Source organism: Coturnix japonica, chromosome 1 (assembly GCF_001577835.2).
Source record: "Coturnix japonica isolate 7356 chromosome 1, Coturnix japonica 2.1, whole genome shotgun sequence".
Classification (NCBI taxonomy): Eukaryota; Metazoa; Chordata; class Aves; order Galliformes; family Phasianidae; genus Coturnix; species Coturnix japonica.
Genome location: NC_029516.1, coordinates 95,283,732 through 95,298,856, shown reverse-complemented (window position 1 = coordinate 95,298,856; position 15,125 = coordinate 95,283,732). Strand labels below are relative to the sequence as shown.

Here is a 15,125-nt window from a genome sequence, read left to right as displayed (position 1 = left end):
CTCAAGTCTGTGGGTACTGTTTTTGTAACTGGTTAGAACACGGCTTACCTTGAGAGCTTTTTTACTTACAAGGAAATGTCACATTGGTGCTGTGTTATGCTTTGATATGAATGAATCTCACTCTCAAAATTATTAGATCTTAAGCTGTGTGGTTTTGAAAAAAATCAGAAGTTTAACTCCAGACACTTCTTGTCTGCATAGTGTATTCTTCACTTTCATGTGCTTTCAGCAGTGCTTGGGTTACAATCTTGGTAGTAAGGGTCTTGTAACTTACAGTACATTTCACGCTTTCTCATGTGTTTTTTTTTTCTGTTTGGCATTGTATATGTTAATCATGTTAGAACTGTTAAGCACTTATCTTGGATCTGTACTTCACTGATTAGAATGAATATAACATGAGTAATACAGTCCTGATACAGTGAATTGTTGACTAAGATACCTCAAGGACAAAAGTAACATTTTGTTCAATGTCCTCCTGTTTGCATGATATTTATGACCTATAGAATCCCCACACTTTAAAAAACAAGATTTTGCACAACTCTTGCAGGTTCTCTCTGAGTTTAAGCACTGAATGTGAATACTGACATTGGCTTTTTTCTAACCTGTTTTTTCTTTTTCTCCCAAGTAACTTATGAGTAAGGCTTTGAAATGCAGAGATAATTTTCATAGTTCCATCTAGCTGTCTTTCCAGTACAGGAAGCTAACGCACAGAAACTTCCTATACAAAGGGTCCTGTAATCAGATCTCATATTGAAGGATCTTAAATATGGCTCAACAAGAAGTAGGACAGCTCTAGTTTAATATATCTTTGGAATGTAGTGGTTATGTATATAGCTGTGATGAGTTTGTGGAACAGAACTCTTTGGAAAGGAAAATGAAAAAATCTTGAAGCAATCACTGCTCCCTTATGTAATCTGTTGCTTTTCCTACTAATGCAAAATGAAACCGTAAAATAATAATAATGAGGTAGTGCAGTTGTGTATATTTGCATATTTTAGCTTCATATTCAACTTCCAGCAAGCTTTTATGAAGAGAAAATACCAGAAATACCAGCTTGCTCAATCCATCTCCATCGCTGTAACTGGTTGTGTCCTAATGTGCAATGGCAATAGTATGCCAGCTTCAAAACATCCTACGCTTCTTCCTTTGATTTGGCATCGTCAAATAAATAAATTCTATATAAAATAAAAATAGTAGTAAAAATAATCGAGTCAAGTTTGCATAGGTGCCCTAGGAGCACACGCATCCAATGCAGCAAGGACATGACCAGCTATTGGTCATCTTTAGCCTTTTCATGCAGTTAGGATACTGAAGTCCTGTCAGCTGCAGTTCTGTAGAGGTATGAGATTCTGGTTTAACTCCTGTACTTACAGCTCAGTCAAAAGTCAAAATGTGTCAGAGGCCCTTCAGAAGCTCTGTGGTTAGTGCTTAGGTCTTTTTAGAAGATGTAGTAGGAGCCTTTTTAGGATTGAGCTCCAGAAATAGAAGAGGCTATTAAATCTGTATTCTGTAATAATATATTTTCTTAACGTTCATTTTTCTAAATGAAAGCAACAGCTGTTATAAAAGGCGATGTTCGTGACCTTTATTATGTCTGCTGAGTCACTGAAGAAAATTACATTTAGTGTGCAAATAGGATTTTTTTTTCCTTTTTTTTTCTGTTAAAAGTCTCGTACTGGTTTCCTTGAGAATTTCACACTTAGACAAAGGCATGCTTGACAGACTTTTTTTCAAGGCCTTTCAATATTAATTTTGTAAGGAAAGCATTTCTCTTCGACACCTTAACAGTACTAATGTTTCTATTATGCTGCTAAATAAGGTATTTATTGATAATAAGCTATTTTTTAATAAGGAAGGGGAAAGCTACTATAAAAAGAACAAGTGATAGGCTAGAAAAATTAAAAACAAATAGATAATAAGACAAAGATACCTAAGGTGTAACAGTGGCTCTAATCTTGGTGTGTTCCTTCTATTCATGTCTGTGTTTCTTCAGAACAACGCGCAGTGTTGCATATTGACTCTTCTCAATCCTTTCTTTTCAGGCCAAATTTGAATCGCTGTTTAGAACATATGACAGAGATATAACCTTTCAGTATTTTAAGAGCTTCAAAAGAGTACGAATAAACTTCAGTAACCCTTTATCTGCGGCAGATGCAAGAGTCCAGCTGCACAAGACAGAGTTCCTTGGAAAGGAAATAAAACTGTACTTTGCTCAGGTATGTCATTTTGTGATTATCCTTGCAGTGAATTAAGCGTGGCTAAATAGTGGTAAGCTTCCACAGGTCTCCAGTCATGCTAATGAATGCTTAGTTTTTGGTTTGATTAGGTTGTTCCAAAGCTACCTGTAGCATTCTCTGCACTTATCTCTCTTTCTTTGATGCTTTGTTGCCCTTGGGGAAAGAAGAGTAGATGATAGTAATCAACATAGTTAAAGATAGAACTCCATTGGGTGGGGGAAGCCAAGTGTATTTGGCAGCAGTACAGACACAATAAAATGCTCAAATAGTATGTAAGGGAATCCAAAGTGTAGAAGCACACGTTAAGGACTCCTACCTGTTGATCTGGCTCTCACTACTGCAGATCTCTTGTACTTCAAGATTGCATTCAGTGCAGCTTTCTGACTGGCTAGCATCTGCTGTTTAAGATGTGTTAATCTGGGTGCTTTTTGGTAGCTATGTATTTTCCTCCATAAATTTAATGGGAAAATTAACCTATGTGTGTCTATTTCAGATGTCCCTAGGGACAGTCCTGAAAGAGCCAGTTTATTTATATACCTTCTAGAATTCTCACCACTCTCGCTTGTGGTAATAAGTTTCAACACCATTTACCTTAAAGCCCATATCCAGCTTCCTCCTACTTCAGTATTTTAAGGGCAGATACTTTCTGATGAAAGTTTTGTAAAACTTCATAATGAGAAGACGCAGATGTGCACACTTCATTGCATGTTCCATCAGAGTAAATGGATGTGATGACTTGTCTGTACTTTGTATACTGGGTCTTTCATATAGCTCTCTTCAATACTATTGTTACGTGCTGCCACCTTGAGTGCCTGTTACAGCATAACATCTATCCAAACCGTAAAATTCCTCACTAATAATGAATTCGTTGATAACAGTGGAATACCTTTGGTCTTTTAATGCTTTTTTTTTTTTTTTTTTTTTTTTTTTTGCAGACTTTACACATTGGAAGCTCACATTTGGCACCACCCAATCCAGACAAGCAGTTTTTGATTTCACCTCCTGCCTCTCCACCTGTTGGTTGGAAGCAAGTAGAAGATGCTACCCCTGTGATTAACTATGACCTTTTATATGCTATCTCCAAGTTAGGGCCAGGTAAGAAGCATTAGAAGCACAAACGTTTGCATTTTGAAATGAATGTCTAGATTTTTTTCCAAATGAAGTACTGTCTACCAATTACATTGGTAATGTCTGAAAAAGGAAGCTGTAAACTTCTTACACACACACTAACTCCACAGGATCGTTTTAAGGGCCTGTACCTCAACAATATGGTGTTCTGAGATTTACCAACAGCGTGAATGTTGCTTCAACAATATATGAGCTTGTTCATCCAAATTTTTAAGAAGCAACTTCCTAAAAATAAAGAGGAAGCTGGGTAGTTGCACACCTTCTGCAAATCCTGTCTCAGATGAGGACAGTAAAATAGTTAAGGGTTGTGTAGTTTTGCATTGGAATTACCTCTGTTTGCATTCTGAGATAGTTTCTCTCCTACGCATACCACTCTCTCAGTATCACTGTGGTTTGAGGTTTACTTATTTATTGGAAGCTTTAAGATAGCTTTCCTCTGGGAAGAAAAATGCTTCCTTTCTACCTTTCCCTGTCCAAGTGACAGGTCTGGGAAGGAACTTCTAGACCCTCTTGCATCAACTTTGCAGTCGTAGCTTGACTGCATGCAGGAGAAATCCACAGTTCCTAATGAAAATAATGTGACCACAAAGGAATTTTTCTGAACTGTGGAAGTTCATATCCTTGTGGCCTGTGGAGAGGCAGATATCTTTGCTAATCCTGGGATGAAAACTGGGGTGGATTATTGCCATTCTTTAATAAGCACAACATTTTGATTAATATATGAATTACAATGGCAAGAATGTTTTATAGGAAAAAAATTCACAGAAGTAAAGCTGTAAAATACTGCCAAAAAAATCATTTGATTATCCAGAAGCATATCAACAAAGCATGTGAGCCTGCATATAGTTATTTGAAACCATCATTCAAGAGTACATCTGACATCCTAAATTTGGTTCTCATGAAATCGGTTTTTGAAACAGAAATCCCATAAGATGGTGCTCATTGGAATAAAAGTTGTTTTTGATGAAGCGCTTGGAATAAATAAATAGCACTACAGCTTGCTGCTCTTATTAATGTTCAGTGCTTGTTTGCTGCTTGCTGCTTTCCTTTTAAGTTTTGGCAATACCAGGAAGAAATATATAGGTCTTGAATATTTAAATCTTGAAATACTGAAATCTTTTAAAACAACAGGTTGGCTTTTTTTCCCCTGCAAGTTTTGTTATTAAGATGCCTTACAGTAAGCAACAGTAATCTGCTCATTGGCAGATCTGTGATCCCTTTCTCCATGAGGTTTTTCACATGTTTTTCACATAAATTTCACAATTTAACATTGTGAATGTTAAGCCCCTTAAGGCTCTACCTCTTTTTCTCTATGGAACTGCTCTTCTTGCCTCTTCCCCCTCCTGCAGTCCTCCAGAAAACAGAGCAGAGACCACTTTTGAGCCTTGGCATGCCACAGCCTGCAGTCTATTATATTATATTATAGCTCTCTCAAACAATAGCTGAAGTGGTCTTAAAGAAAATTGTTTTCCCCCCTAGGAGCTAATGAATCTAAAGTAACAAGAAGAAAAAAAGTAAGGGGAGCCAATGAAAGAAATGGAGGAAAGAAGTAGTTTGCTCTTTCCCTGATCTAACGTTAAGATTAAAACTATGTAACATCTGTTTAGATGCAATTATTTATCTCGTGGCAAAAACAGATTTCAAATCAGCAGTCAACCCAGTTTATATCATAGCGCACCTACACGCTGGTTGTATTATATCTCATCCTGTACATTGCCTGCTGTCTAGCTCCAGTTATGCCAGAACAACATCAGAGAGCACTTCTGAGAGAGGTGGGTGAAAGTGCATCCAGCCTTGTTAAGTACTAAAGCTTTGGGGAGTAAGGAAAATCCTATGGTTTTGTCAGCACTGAGGAAAACTGTCTACATGATACAGTGGATGCTTTGTATGCTTTACAATAAATATAGCTGTCAGCACCATCTAATGCTCTGTGGCATCAGTGTATTACGTAGACAGCTAATGAGTCCTTTTTGGTTTTAGTCACGTCTTTCATACCTGTTTATAAAATGGATTCTTCTTAACTAGTTTTGTTAATTTTCTACCTTCCAGGAGATAAGTATGAGCTACACGCTGCCACTGACACTACCCCTAGTGTTGTTGTCCATGTATGTGAGAGCGACCAGGAAAACGATGTGGAAGAAGAAATAAAGAAACCCAAACCAAAAATTATTCAAACAAGAAGACCGGATTATACTCCTTCCCATTTAAGCTGAACTGCTATGGGTTTTCAAGGGTTACAAGTAGGCATATTGAAGGAAATATTTACTGTGGAAACAGCAGGTCGCAGGTTTGGTGGCAACAACAGCAGCTGTAGTAGGAGAAATTCCAATGTAAGTTTGCTCTGAAAAAGTAAAGGAAGTTTCATCCTTATTTTTAATGCTGCAGGTTGATAGATACCGTGAGTGTGTTCCCAGATCTCTGGGAACGAGGGATAGGAAGAAGATGACATTTTGAGTCCTAATAAGACAAACTTCGGGTTCCTTTTGCGGGGGGTACTGTAGGCTTTTCCATTATAAAGCAGCTGGGGGAAGATTTCTTTGTTCTATCTCGCATAAATCCTCAACTAATAGGCTAGTCGTTGTGTGGTGTACATAGCGATAACAGAGGTGGTTTTAAAGATAAAATATTTGGAATTGTAAATCTTTTTCATATAATAGATTTTGTGCATGTGTATTCTTGGTCTTCTAAAGTAACTTTGCATTATTTTCTATAGTTTCTCACACGCTTTTGGAGATATAGGAAATTGTTTCAAGTATTTATTATCTCAGCATCCCAAATTTACTACTAGATGTGTACATACATATATATTTATATTTGTTTATATGGGCACTCATCTTTCAGCAGACATACAGTTTATTTGGCACCCTACCTTGGTGCTATGTAACTTGTGCTTTTAAAATCTGACTCTTTTAACTGCCTATGTAGGATTTTTGTCAGGCAAAGCTGTAGGGAAAAAAAAAAAGTGCAATAGTTGATTTAAAATTATTTAAGTTAAACTAATTTATATCTTCGATAACAATTCTTCAGTGACTTTAAACCTCATTTGGGTTAAAGAAAAGTATTCTGAAACGTATAAGCAAAGCTCATGTCGTGTGTTCACAGCAGCGTACGTTTTCAGTGAGAAGAATGGTAACAGAGAGAGAATGAGAACATTATTCCGTCGGCAGGTCTGCGCTGCTGAAACAGGGATCTAACAGGGAATAAAAAATAGACGCGGTGTGTAGAACAGCAAAGAGAGATGGAGTGCCTTTCCCTCATTCATTCCTGATGTGAGCTGTTTCTACAAGCTGCACACTAGTATCTTTTTCTACTGGCTTTGTATGTCCATAAGTATATACTTTCTTAGCTCTGCTTCTAGAATAAGCTGGTAGTTAGAAATGCTTAACGCCAAGGAATGATGCATACTTAAGTATTGGGTATACATGGGAAAAGCTTTAGGGGTTGTTTTATTTTTTAATATTTAGTGTTTAAAAGCTGTGGCTCATGACAAACAAGTTTGGCAAAAGATGGCAGAAGTGTATTTTCATATTTGTTTTTTTTTAATGGGAATCTTTGCTTTGATGCAAGTCTGTTTTTTTTTTATTTCTTTTTTTAAGAGATAGTAACTGCTCTCTTTGGGAAAATATCACCAAACGTTTTTAGAAGGGGAATGTCTGGAGTTTTTCAGTGTGTTTCTAGAAGTCAAAGCTGTTTGGTTCCGTGTTGGTTCACTTTTGCCACACTTGGTCTGAGGATCTTTTGTACCTGGAGTTAATGTAAAGAAATTGATCAGTGCCATTTGAAGCAAACGTAGACTTAAACATCTGGGCTCACGCCTTGATTTTTAAACAAAATAATAGTGAAGCAAGTCGTGTAACAAAGCCATTCCAAGCTGCGGTGCGGTGTGTAAGTGGTCTATTGAAGGCCCGTCATTATACTAAGCAAAACAGAGACTGATATCCTGTGACTAAAGAGAACAGGAATATTTTAAAGGTCATTCAGTTATGACCTTGGTCTGTTTGTTTCAGTTTACGGGGCATACCTAACGCTGACAGTCGGTGTCTATCTTGGTCCTAATTAAGTGGCACTCTCTCCAAGTCAAGGTGCTTAAGGTTATTTGCCTTATTAATATGTAACAATCAGCTAAATACATCTACTGCTTCTTAACACCCTAAAATAAATAAAAAGGAGAGAAATCCTATTAGTTTGCCACCGCTGTCTCTAAGCCTTTTCAAGATTTGTTTTTCCATGTTTCTCAAATTGCTACTGGACTTCAGTGTTTTACTTCATACAACTTGAAACTGTTGAAATATGCCTGTGTGGTCCCTTTTCTGTCTGTCCATGATTACCAGTTGAAGCATTAGTTTTGCATTAGCCACTTAGTTTCTGTTCTGCTTCCTGGCAATCCAAACCAAGCAGTGCTGATACTCAATTATAAAAATAAAGAATGTTAAAGAAATACCAGTATGATCTTCCCAGTTTATTACCCTCATATCTGCCTAATAAAGGTGGACACTGGAAACCATGGATGGAAGACTTGGGATGGCTGCAGAGTGTTCTCCTGATTGTAATTGTTAACAAAGATGGTGAGACAGTAATCTGCCTGTCTTTTCTGGTGGTTGTATATCTTGGCGTGTGTCACCTTCTGTTATCATGACTACAATATATTGTGTGCCCTGTTGTTTTTTTCTAGAAAACAAAAACAAAAAACAAGCAAAAAACTGTTTAAATGAATGTTTAATTGGTATTTTATACGATTGTATAGTGTGGGGCATATTTAAATTAAAATATTTTGTCTTCTTGTAACGCTGTGGTATTTGTACATGTAACTCTTCAAAGATTATGCACCACGATCTGAACTTCAGGCTTCTGAACGCTGCTGGTTTGGATAAGTAAGAATTGATTAAGAATATCGTTCCAGGTCACATCCTTATCAACTTAATGCATTTACTCATAGAGAAAGATTTCCCAACCTTCTGCTTTAAGTGACTCGCATGATCTTAATGCAAATAATGAGAATCTACTAATAAATGAAATTGTCCAAAATATTTCAGTTAAAAACTGATTGTTCTGTGGCAGAAGCTGACATGCTTCTTAATAACAGTACCAACACTTTACCGTTCTGTTATGTCTTTACTCATGTTTTTGTTTTGTTTTGTTTTTTTACCTACTGCATGAATAATTCTATTTTTAAAGCTCTCCAAGTTGAAAATGTCAGTGTTTCTATGGCTTTATCCAGTAATCCAGTGTGGAGAGTTGCAAAGCATGTGCAAAAATGCTTTGAAAGTTTCACTCCTTAGAATGGAAGAAATCCTCTCATGCACAAATAAGTTACTGCTATTAATGCCCATCATTCTTCTCAGCACTTATGACTGAGTAGTATTGATATCTGTAATAAACTGCCCCATAAACAGAAGCTATTTGAAACAGCAAAGTTTTGCTGCTCATCAATAGCAGGCCCACCCAAGGGAATCCCTGTGTAGAGTAACCAGAATAACTTGATCCTTACATGACCTAATAAAATAAGTTGCTCCAGTTTCAAACAATAGCAGTTTCAGCTGTTTTTCACACAGAATGCCTCGTTTCTTTTTCTTTTTTTTTCTATCTATTGTTCACAGTTTCCTTATTGGCATTCTGCTGTCTCAAATATTGGAAGATCTCACCTGTTGTCATCTTGCAAGACTTGTAGCTTAGTGATACACATTGCTATCACTGGGTTACGCGTGTGGACATGCTTTACTACATTAATAACCTTATCGAGGGGAATTCAACAGTATGCAAGCCTAAAGTTTGTTTCTAATCAGGGCGTTGTTGCTGCTCTAGAAAACAAGTGTAGTAACTTTGATATTTAAAATACTGGACAAGTATATTAGTTGTTCTTATGTAGCCCAGACTTGTCAAGGGTGGGGAAGCAACTCTCTCATGCCGTTTTAACACTTACAGCATGGATTTCGCTCTAAGCATCAACGTCTGCCTAGTCAAGTTCAGTTTTGTCACACTAGAAAGAATGCCTTTGGGAAGACATGATCTTTAACTTGAGATTGTGATTTGTACCTATGAAGCTTGCTTTCTTGCTGTGATACATCCAGAATCCTCTCCCATTTCCAAGCGTGAAGTGATAGCAAGGGATAGACTTGTACTCTAGGCATGAACTAAGTTCAGAAATTCACTCCTTAGATTTAGCTATTGCACTTCCTCTATCATTTCTGCTTTTATTCTGGATTATGTCCAACGCATTCCAGAAGCATTTTACATAAAAATTATACCTACCAAAGACCTTTAAAAATTCATGTTTGGATGTCTACAACCAAGAATACACAACAACTGGTAACATACAAGCACTAGCAGTGAAAATAAGACATACTCAAGCAATAATAGTGAAGATAAGACACGCTCAAGGCACCCCCAGGATACTATACTCTACTTTGGTAAAGCAAGACCAAAATGGTGGCTCAGTTGATGAGTAGTCAATACAGTGGATTTGGCAGGACTGGATTCATCTTCTCTTCATATCTGAGTTCACTGTGTACCACCTACAAGGCAGAGCTCTATATATAAGAGTGGCCAGAGACAAGCATGATCAGAGGCTTTAAGCATAAATAAGTTGCTATTTAATTCCGATGAATTGGAAGAGGTACAGGGATGTGCCCAATAGGTGGAGCTAAATATCAAGCAATGCCGTTAAGTAGCACAGATAAAACCAAAATCTCAACCTACAGACTTCCAGATCTGATATGCCCTTCATGCTTTTTAACCCATAGAAAACAAACAGTGCGCACATGAGGATGTCATATATCATGGCAAGATTGCCTCCAGTTAACTGTACATCACTGTATGGGTATCCCTGTGTGCAAGTAAGCATGCATACCATAAGATGTGATTAATCCAGGTGATAAAGCACTTTGTACAAGGACCATACATGCTGGGGTGGAGCAGCTCATGGAGAAAAGCTTTTCCTGGCAGAGAAGGAGAGCAGCAATAATCACTTCAGTGCTCAATTAATAGGAAAAATAAGGCATGAAAAGCTAGCATGCATTGCAAGCTTGTGGAGATGGTTAATGCCTTTCTTTACCTTTGTATCCAGCCACTTTTCGTTGTAAAAGGTGAAATCCAAATACTATTACATATATATTAAATGTTCCTAATTCACAGGCTGCCTTTGACTCAGACAAGCTCATCCAAAAGCACTTCTCAATGTGAGTTACTGCTGAACTAATGCAAAGAGCAACAGCTACATAAAGTGCTTCTAACAGCATCATGGGATTATTTTTATTGTTTTTACTATTGGCCTTTCCTAGTATTGGAGCTGAATGGGGTTTGTTTGGGCCGCTGTTGTGAGGACTAAACTAATGATCAATTTACTGATTTTATGAAGGCTGCAAAAAATATATACGACTTGGCATAAAAAGCAGTTGCATAGCCCAGCCCTTTATACCTCTTGTTTCCCCTCATAAGCTTTTGCCCATAATGGAGTAGAGAATTCAGTCCTGCTGGCCTCGTGTGGCTTGAAGCTGCAAAAAGTGACTGCAGTGGTTCAGGCTCTGAAGTATTTCTGTATAGTAAGCCAAGGGTATCCATTAGTTTATAGTTGATACCCTTCGCTCAGTGAGGACAAACAGATAAAACTGACTGTTGGCATCGAAGCAGACCAGACCTCTGTACATAATGCACCTGTTTCTCTATAAACAGACAGGTCCTTCAGTGTCTTTAGTGTATTTACATTGTCTGACTTGTTCATATGTTTCTAAAAATGTTGTTTCTGATCTCACGAGTCTTGCAGACACAGGCAGACAATGATCTAAAGGCTGCAAGGAGATCTTTGTTTAGCCAAGTAATTCTCAGAGTTGCCTTTTAAATGACTAGTGTGTACTTCGTACCTCATTCAAAGGTATGAAGAGCGTGCAAAGAGAAAATACATGCTACTATATCTGTCCTGAGAGGGAAATGCAGTATCTTCCTTGTTCTGATACTGAAGGTCAAGCCTATTGCATGCCATAACATGCATTATTCTGGCTGAAGGCAAATGGGCTTGTTTGTGATGAAGGACACTTGGAAGGAGTTCTATTTTAGTAAAGGATAAAAAAAAAAAAACAACCCACAGCACTGCAGGGAAAAGGCCTCTGATTGCTTTTCCATTCTGTGTAAGCTGGCTCTTTCTGGAACCAAGTAGCTGCCCAAGCTATCTTCAGATGCACTTCATAGATACACTGGAGCTACAAAGACTGAAAATGTCATGCTGGTATCTCCTCAGCCATGCACAGCTGTTCATTTAAAGAGATGAAAAAGCTTTTCAGAAAGTTTTTGTATGCTGAAGTCCAGTGCTCCAGATGTTGTTTTTTCATGAGATATCAATGTTAAGATGTTAAATAAGAGCAGATAGCTGTGGGCCTGAAGAAGGTTGGCCAAGCCTCAAGCATGTTGGGTTATGTGCTGGCATCTGTCTGTCTCTCACTTCTGTCTTTGCCCTAAGCATTGTGGCCAGCACCAACCACAGTTGTTTCTCTTGCTCATAAAGAGCATTACCACAGCTTGGAGCGAAGCCTACATGAAATCATTAGGGAAGGAGAAGGAAAAGAGGTTCCTGAGGCTGAGCTGAGGAGTCCAGGTACAAGGGGAGCTTGAGCTGAGCATCAGGACTCAGATTTACTCTCCCTCTGCTGCTCAGTGCCCTGCCTTATGCCTCCACTCTGGATGCAGCAGTCCTCCAGGTTCTTCATACCCTCTGGCGCTATGTATGTTCCCACAGAGGTTGTCGTGCTGAACCTTCTTGTAATGGCCCTGATTCCAGCTGGCACAAGCACATGTTTGTGTCCTCTCCCAAAGCACCAGTTTCATCATGCAACACCAAGTACCTCTCAGCTCCCTACCCTCCTCCTTGTTTTTGAGCTTTGCAGAGAGCGAGCTTCCACTTCTTATGCTCCAGTTGCACGTCTGCAGTTCACTGAGCTTGCTTCACCACTTGAACGCCAACCAAGTGGACAGGTCTAATTACCTTACCAGCCATCATACTGATCAGGATCTATTTTTCAAGGTGCAACCATGGCATTCCTGTAAGAAGTATAAGCAAATGTAATTTCATTGTTTGCTTTGAAAGTTAAGGACTTGAGCATTGCATGGGATCTCCTCAAGTTTTATGAAGGAGGCAATTCAGTCTGAAAGCAGGTATATGTATGTGCGTGCTTTGGTTCATCTAGGTCTGTCTGATGGACTGGATCAAAGAGTACTGCATATGAGAAAATGTGCTTAAATGTAGGAGGGGAAGCTAATTGGGCTATGCTGAAGAGCTGATAGAGGGAGTGGAGACCTACTGCCTTAGATACCTTGAGGACAGGTGAGATGACAGCTCATGAAAATAAAATAGCTTATGCTGTGTGAAGACTGCCAAAAAGGAGAAGGAGCTGCTGCACCTGACAGTGAGGTTTTGGATTCATTTGGGTGAGTCATGGCAAGTACTAAGTTTGAAGTCTCAGCTGTACGAAATGATACCATGAGCAATTTCACGTGTAACCTCGAGTTTTCTAGGCAATTCTGTGTACTTTCTCCTTCTAGGGCCATATTGCAGCACAGGAACTTTGATATAGCCTTAATTACAGGCTAGTGCTGTTATAATAGAGCTCCTGTAGGTAGGTCAAAAAGCTTCCCAAGCATGGCACAGTGTTCCAGTAAGCATTTGCTGAGGAGCGGTTCTTATGGCAAGCTGCTGATTAAGCAGTGTTTCAGCAGCTCCAATTTTTATATGAGATTAAAAAGAAGGTGCATTACATTACGCTGTTAATCTCCCTGCCAAATTGTGCTGTGTGGGAGAAACGTTTAACAAGAACTTTCCATGCTTTGTCAGTCTATGGAATCATTCAGGAAAAGAATAGTACTGTGTCTGGGGGGGTGAGCTGTGTTGCTTGGTAGTAAATACGCAGTCCTCCTCCACAGAGCATGTCAATGGCCCAACTCATCCACGTGTCCCGTAACTTCTCTCTGTTCCCAAAGGTTTCCACAAGCACTGCTCAGTACTTGACCTCTTTACTCTTGTCTACCTTATACACCCAATTGCCAGAGCCATTCGGGACTCATTTTGTGTACACCCATTTCCTATGTCAGGGAATATCAGTAAGGAAGAAGCAAAGTGTCACTGTGGTTTTTTTTAGGGACGTTGCTCATCAAGATTCTTAAGATCTGTGGGAGGTGTGTGGGCTGTGTGGAGGAGGAAAGAAGAACTGCTGAGATTAAAAGCTGTGATTAATTGTTCACAATGACGCATGTGCTTTGCAAACACCAGGCTCAAGGAAGTCTCTGCCTCAAGCAGCTTTGAGCTACAGTGTGAGTGGAGAAGATGAGACACCCAAGAATGAGAGGAGATATGGAGGAGGCCAAGAAGAATAGGTCGCTGAGCACAAGTAGGGTGTTCGTAGAAGTGGCCCCGGTCTGAGCCCTGGCTCTGACTTACCCAGCATGCAGAAAGCTCTTGAAGCTATTTAAGAAACACTTAAGAATGAAGTCTACTGAAAATCAAAGGATGCAAAGTGTATCTTAAACACTTGAGCAGAGGCCTGCTGTGAGTGTTACTGCACCCAGCAGCGTTGGTTTGGGCTTCCTTGAGGGAGTAATGGCAATGCTGACTTTCTTCCAGGCTGAGGGTATATTTGCCATACAGGTAGTAGTTAGGACAGCTCTCAGTCAGAGGACAAGTACTAAACTAGAGGGCACACAACAGTATTGGCAGTAAAGGGCAGGTGTGCGTCTCTGTGGTGCTGTGAAGGACAGGGCATTTACAGCCTCTTCATGAATGCTTGTCGAGCACCTATTATGTTAATAAATGAAGTTTTTGGTTAGGCCTTTCCTAGTTATACCTTTAAAAGTTGTTTTTGTTTGGTTTGGTTTTGGTTTTGGTTTTGGGTTGGGTTTTTTGTTCAGATTCAGACTCCAGTTTAAAAATGGGTCCTGTTCTTATGTGCATTTGGATAAGACTTGACTTGAATTACTTATACCCTTGGGCAAATGAGAATTGATCTAAGGCCCGCTGTTGTGCCACTTCTGCAAGCTGAGATATGTGAAGCAGTGGGAGCAGCAAGAAGCACAGCCAAGGCTGTGGGTGCCAGGGCCTTCATTTCCTCTGCAGTGGGTGCCTTCATCCGGTCAGCTGAGTCTCGTGGTGCAGTCTGTGCATCTAAATAGATGCTGACTACTGGCAGAAAAGGAAATGCACTGAAGAGGAAAATGGGCTCTGTTGCCTGTGGGGTTGCTTGTTACACCAAGGGTGCTATAACCTGTTACCTGGGGTGAAGGGAGTGAGAAAGTTGCCATTTTGCCATCATTAATCAAGCCCCACAGCACCGGTCAGCTTAAAAGCAAGCACTTCCTCAGCTGACACTGCAAAATCTCTGAGCCTGACTCTGAAAATGGCAGGTTTCTGCCAATGACACCCCAGCTTGGCTGGCGACGAGGCTGCCTGGTATCTGCAGATGCTAGCTGTTTTGCTTCCAGACTTCTCAATTTCCCTGTGCTCCACTTGATTACACAATGCCAGATGGCGCAGCAAATTCTGCACCAACGCCACAAACAAACTCCACAAAGAGGGCTGCAGACGGGAGCCACGCGGGGAATTTAGGCAGCAGATAGTCTTGAGGTCTGGCCAGGTGTGTGGAACTTACAAGAGAAGATGATAAATGATGGCCAGATGCAAGAGATGCCTACAGTGCCTCTAAGGAGGACAAAGAAATAAAGGGCCTTTTCTTCACCAGTGCTCAGAAAACTGATGTGGAGCTGTGAAGCAAAATAAGGGAGAGA

General features: G+C 39.6%; 1 protein-coding gene across 3 annotated transcripts in view; it reads left to right on the top strand.

Annotated features, from left to right (window-relative positions):
- RCAN1 (regulator of calcineurin 1) overlaps positions 1–8,392 on the top strand; it is a 39,066-nt gene extending 30,674 nt beyond the window's left edge. For all 3 annotated transcript variants that reach the window (XM_015882068.2, XM_015882076.2, XM_015882082.2), the window contains exons 2-4: positions 2,043–2,216; positions 3,173–3,332; positions 5,415–8,392. In XM_015882068.2, coding sequence (XP_015737554.1) covers positions 2,043–2,216; positions 3,173–3,332; positions 5,415–5,578 — 498 coding nt within the window. In that variant the 3' untranslated portion in view covers positions 5,579–8,392. The remainder of the gene's footprint in view (positions 1–2,042; positions 2,217–3,172; positions 3,333–5,414) is intronic.
- The last annotated feature ends 6,733 nt before the right edge of the window (positions 8,393–15,125 follow it).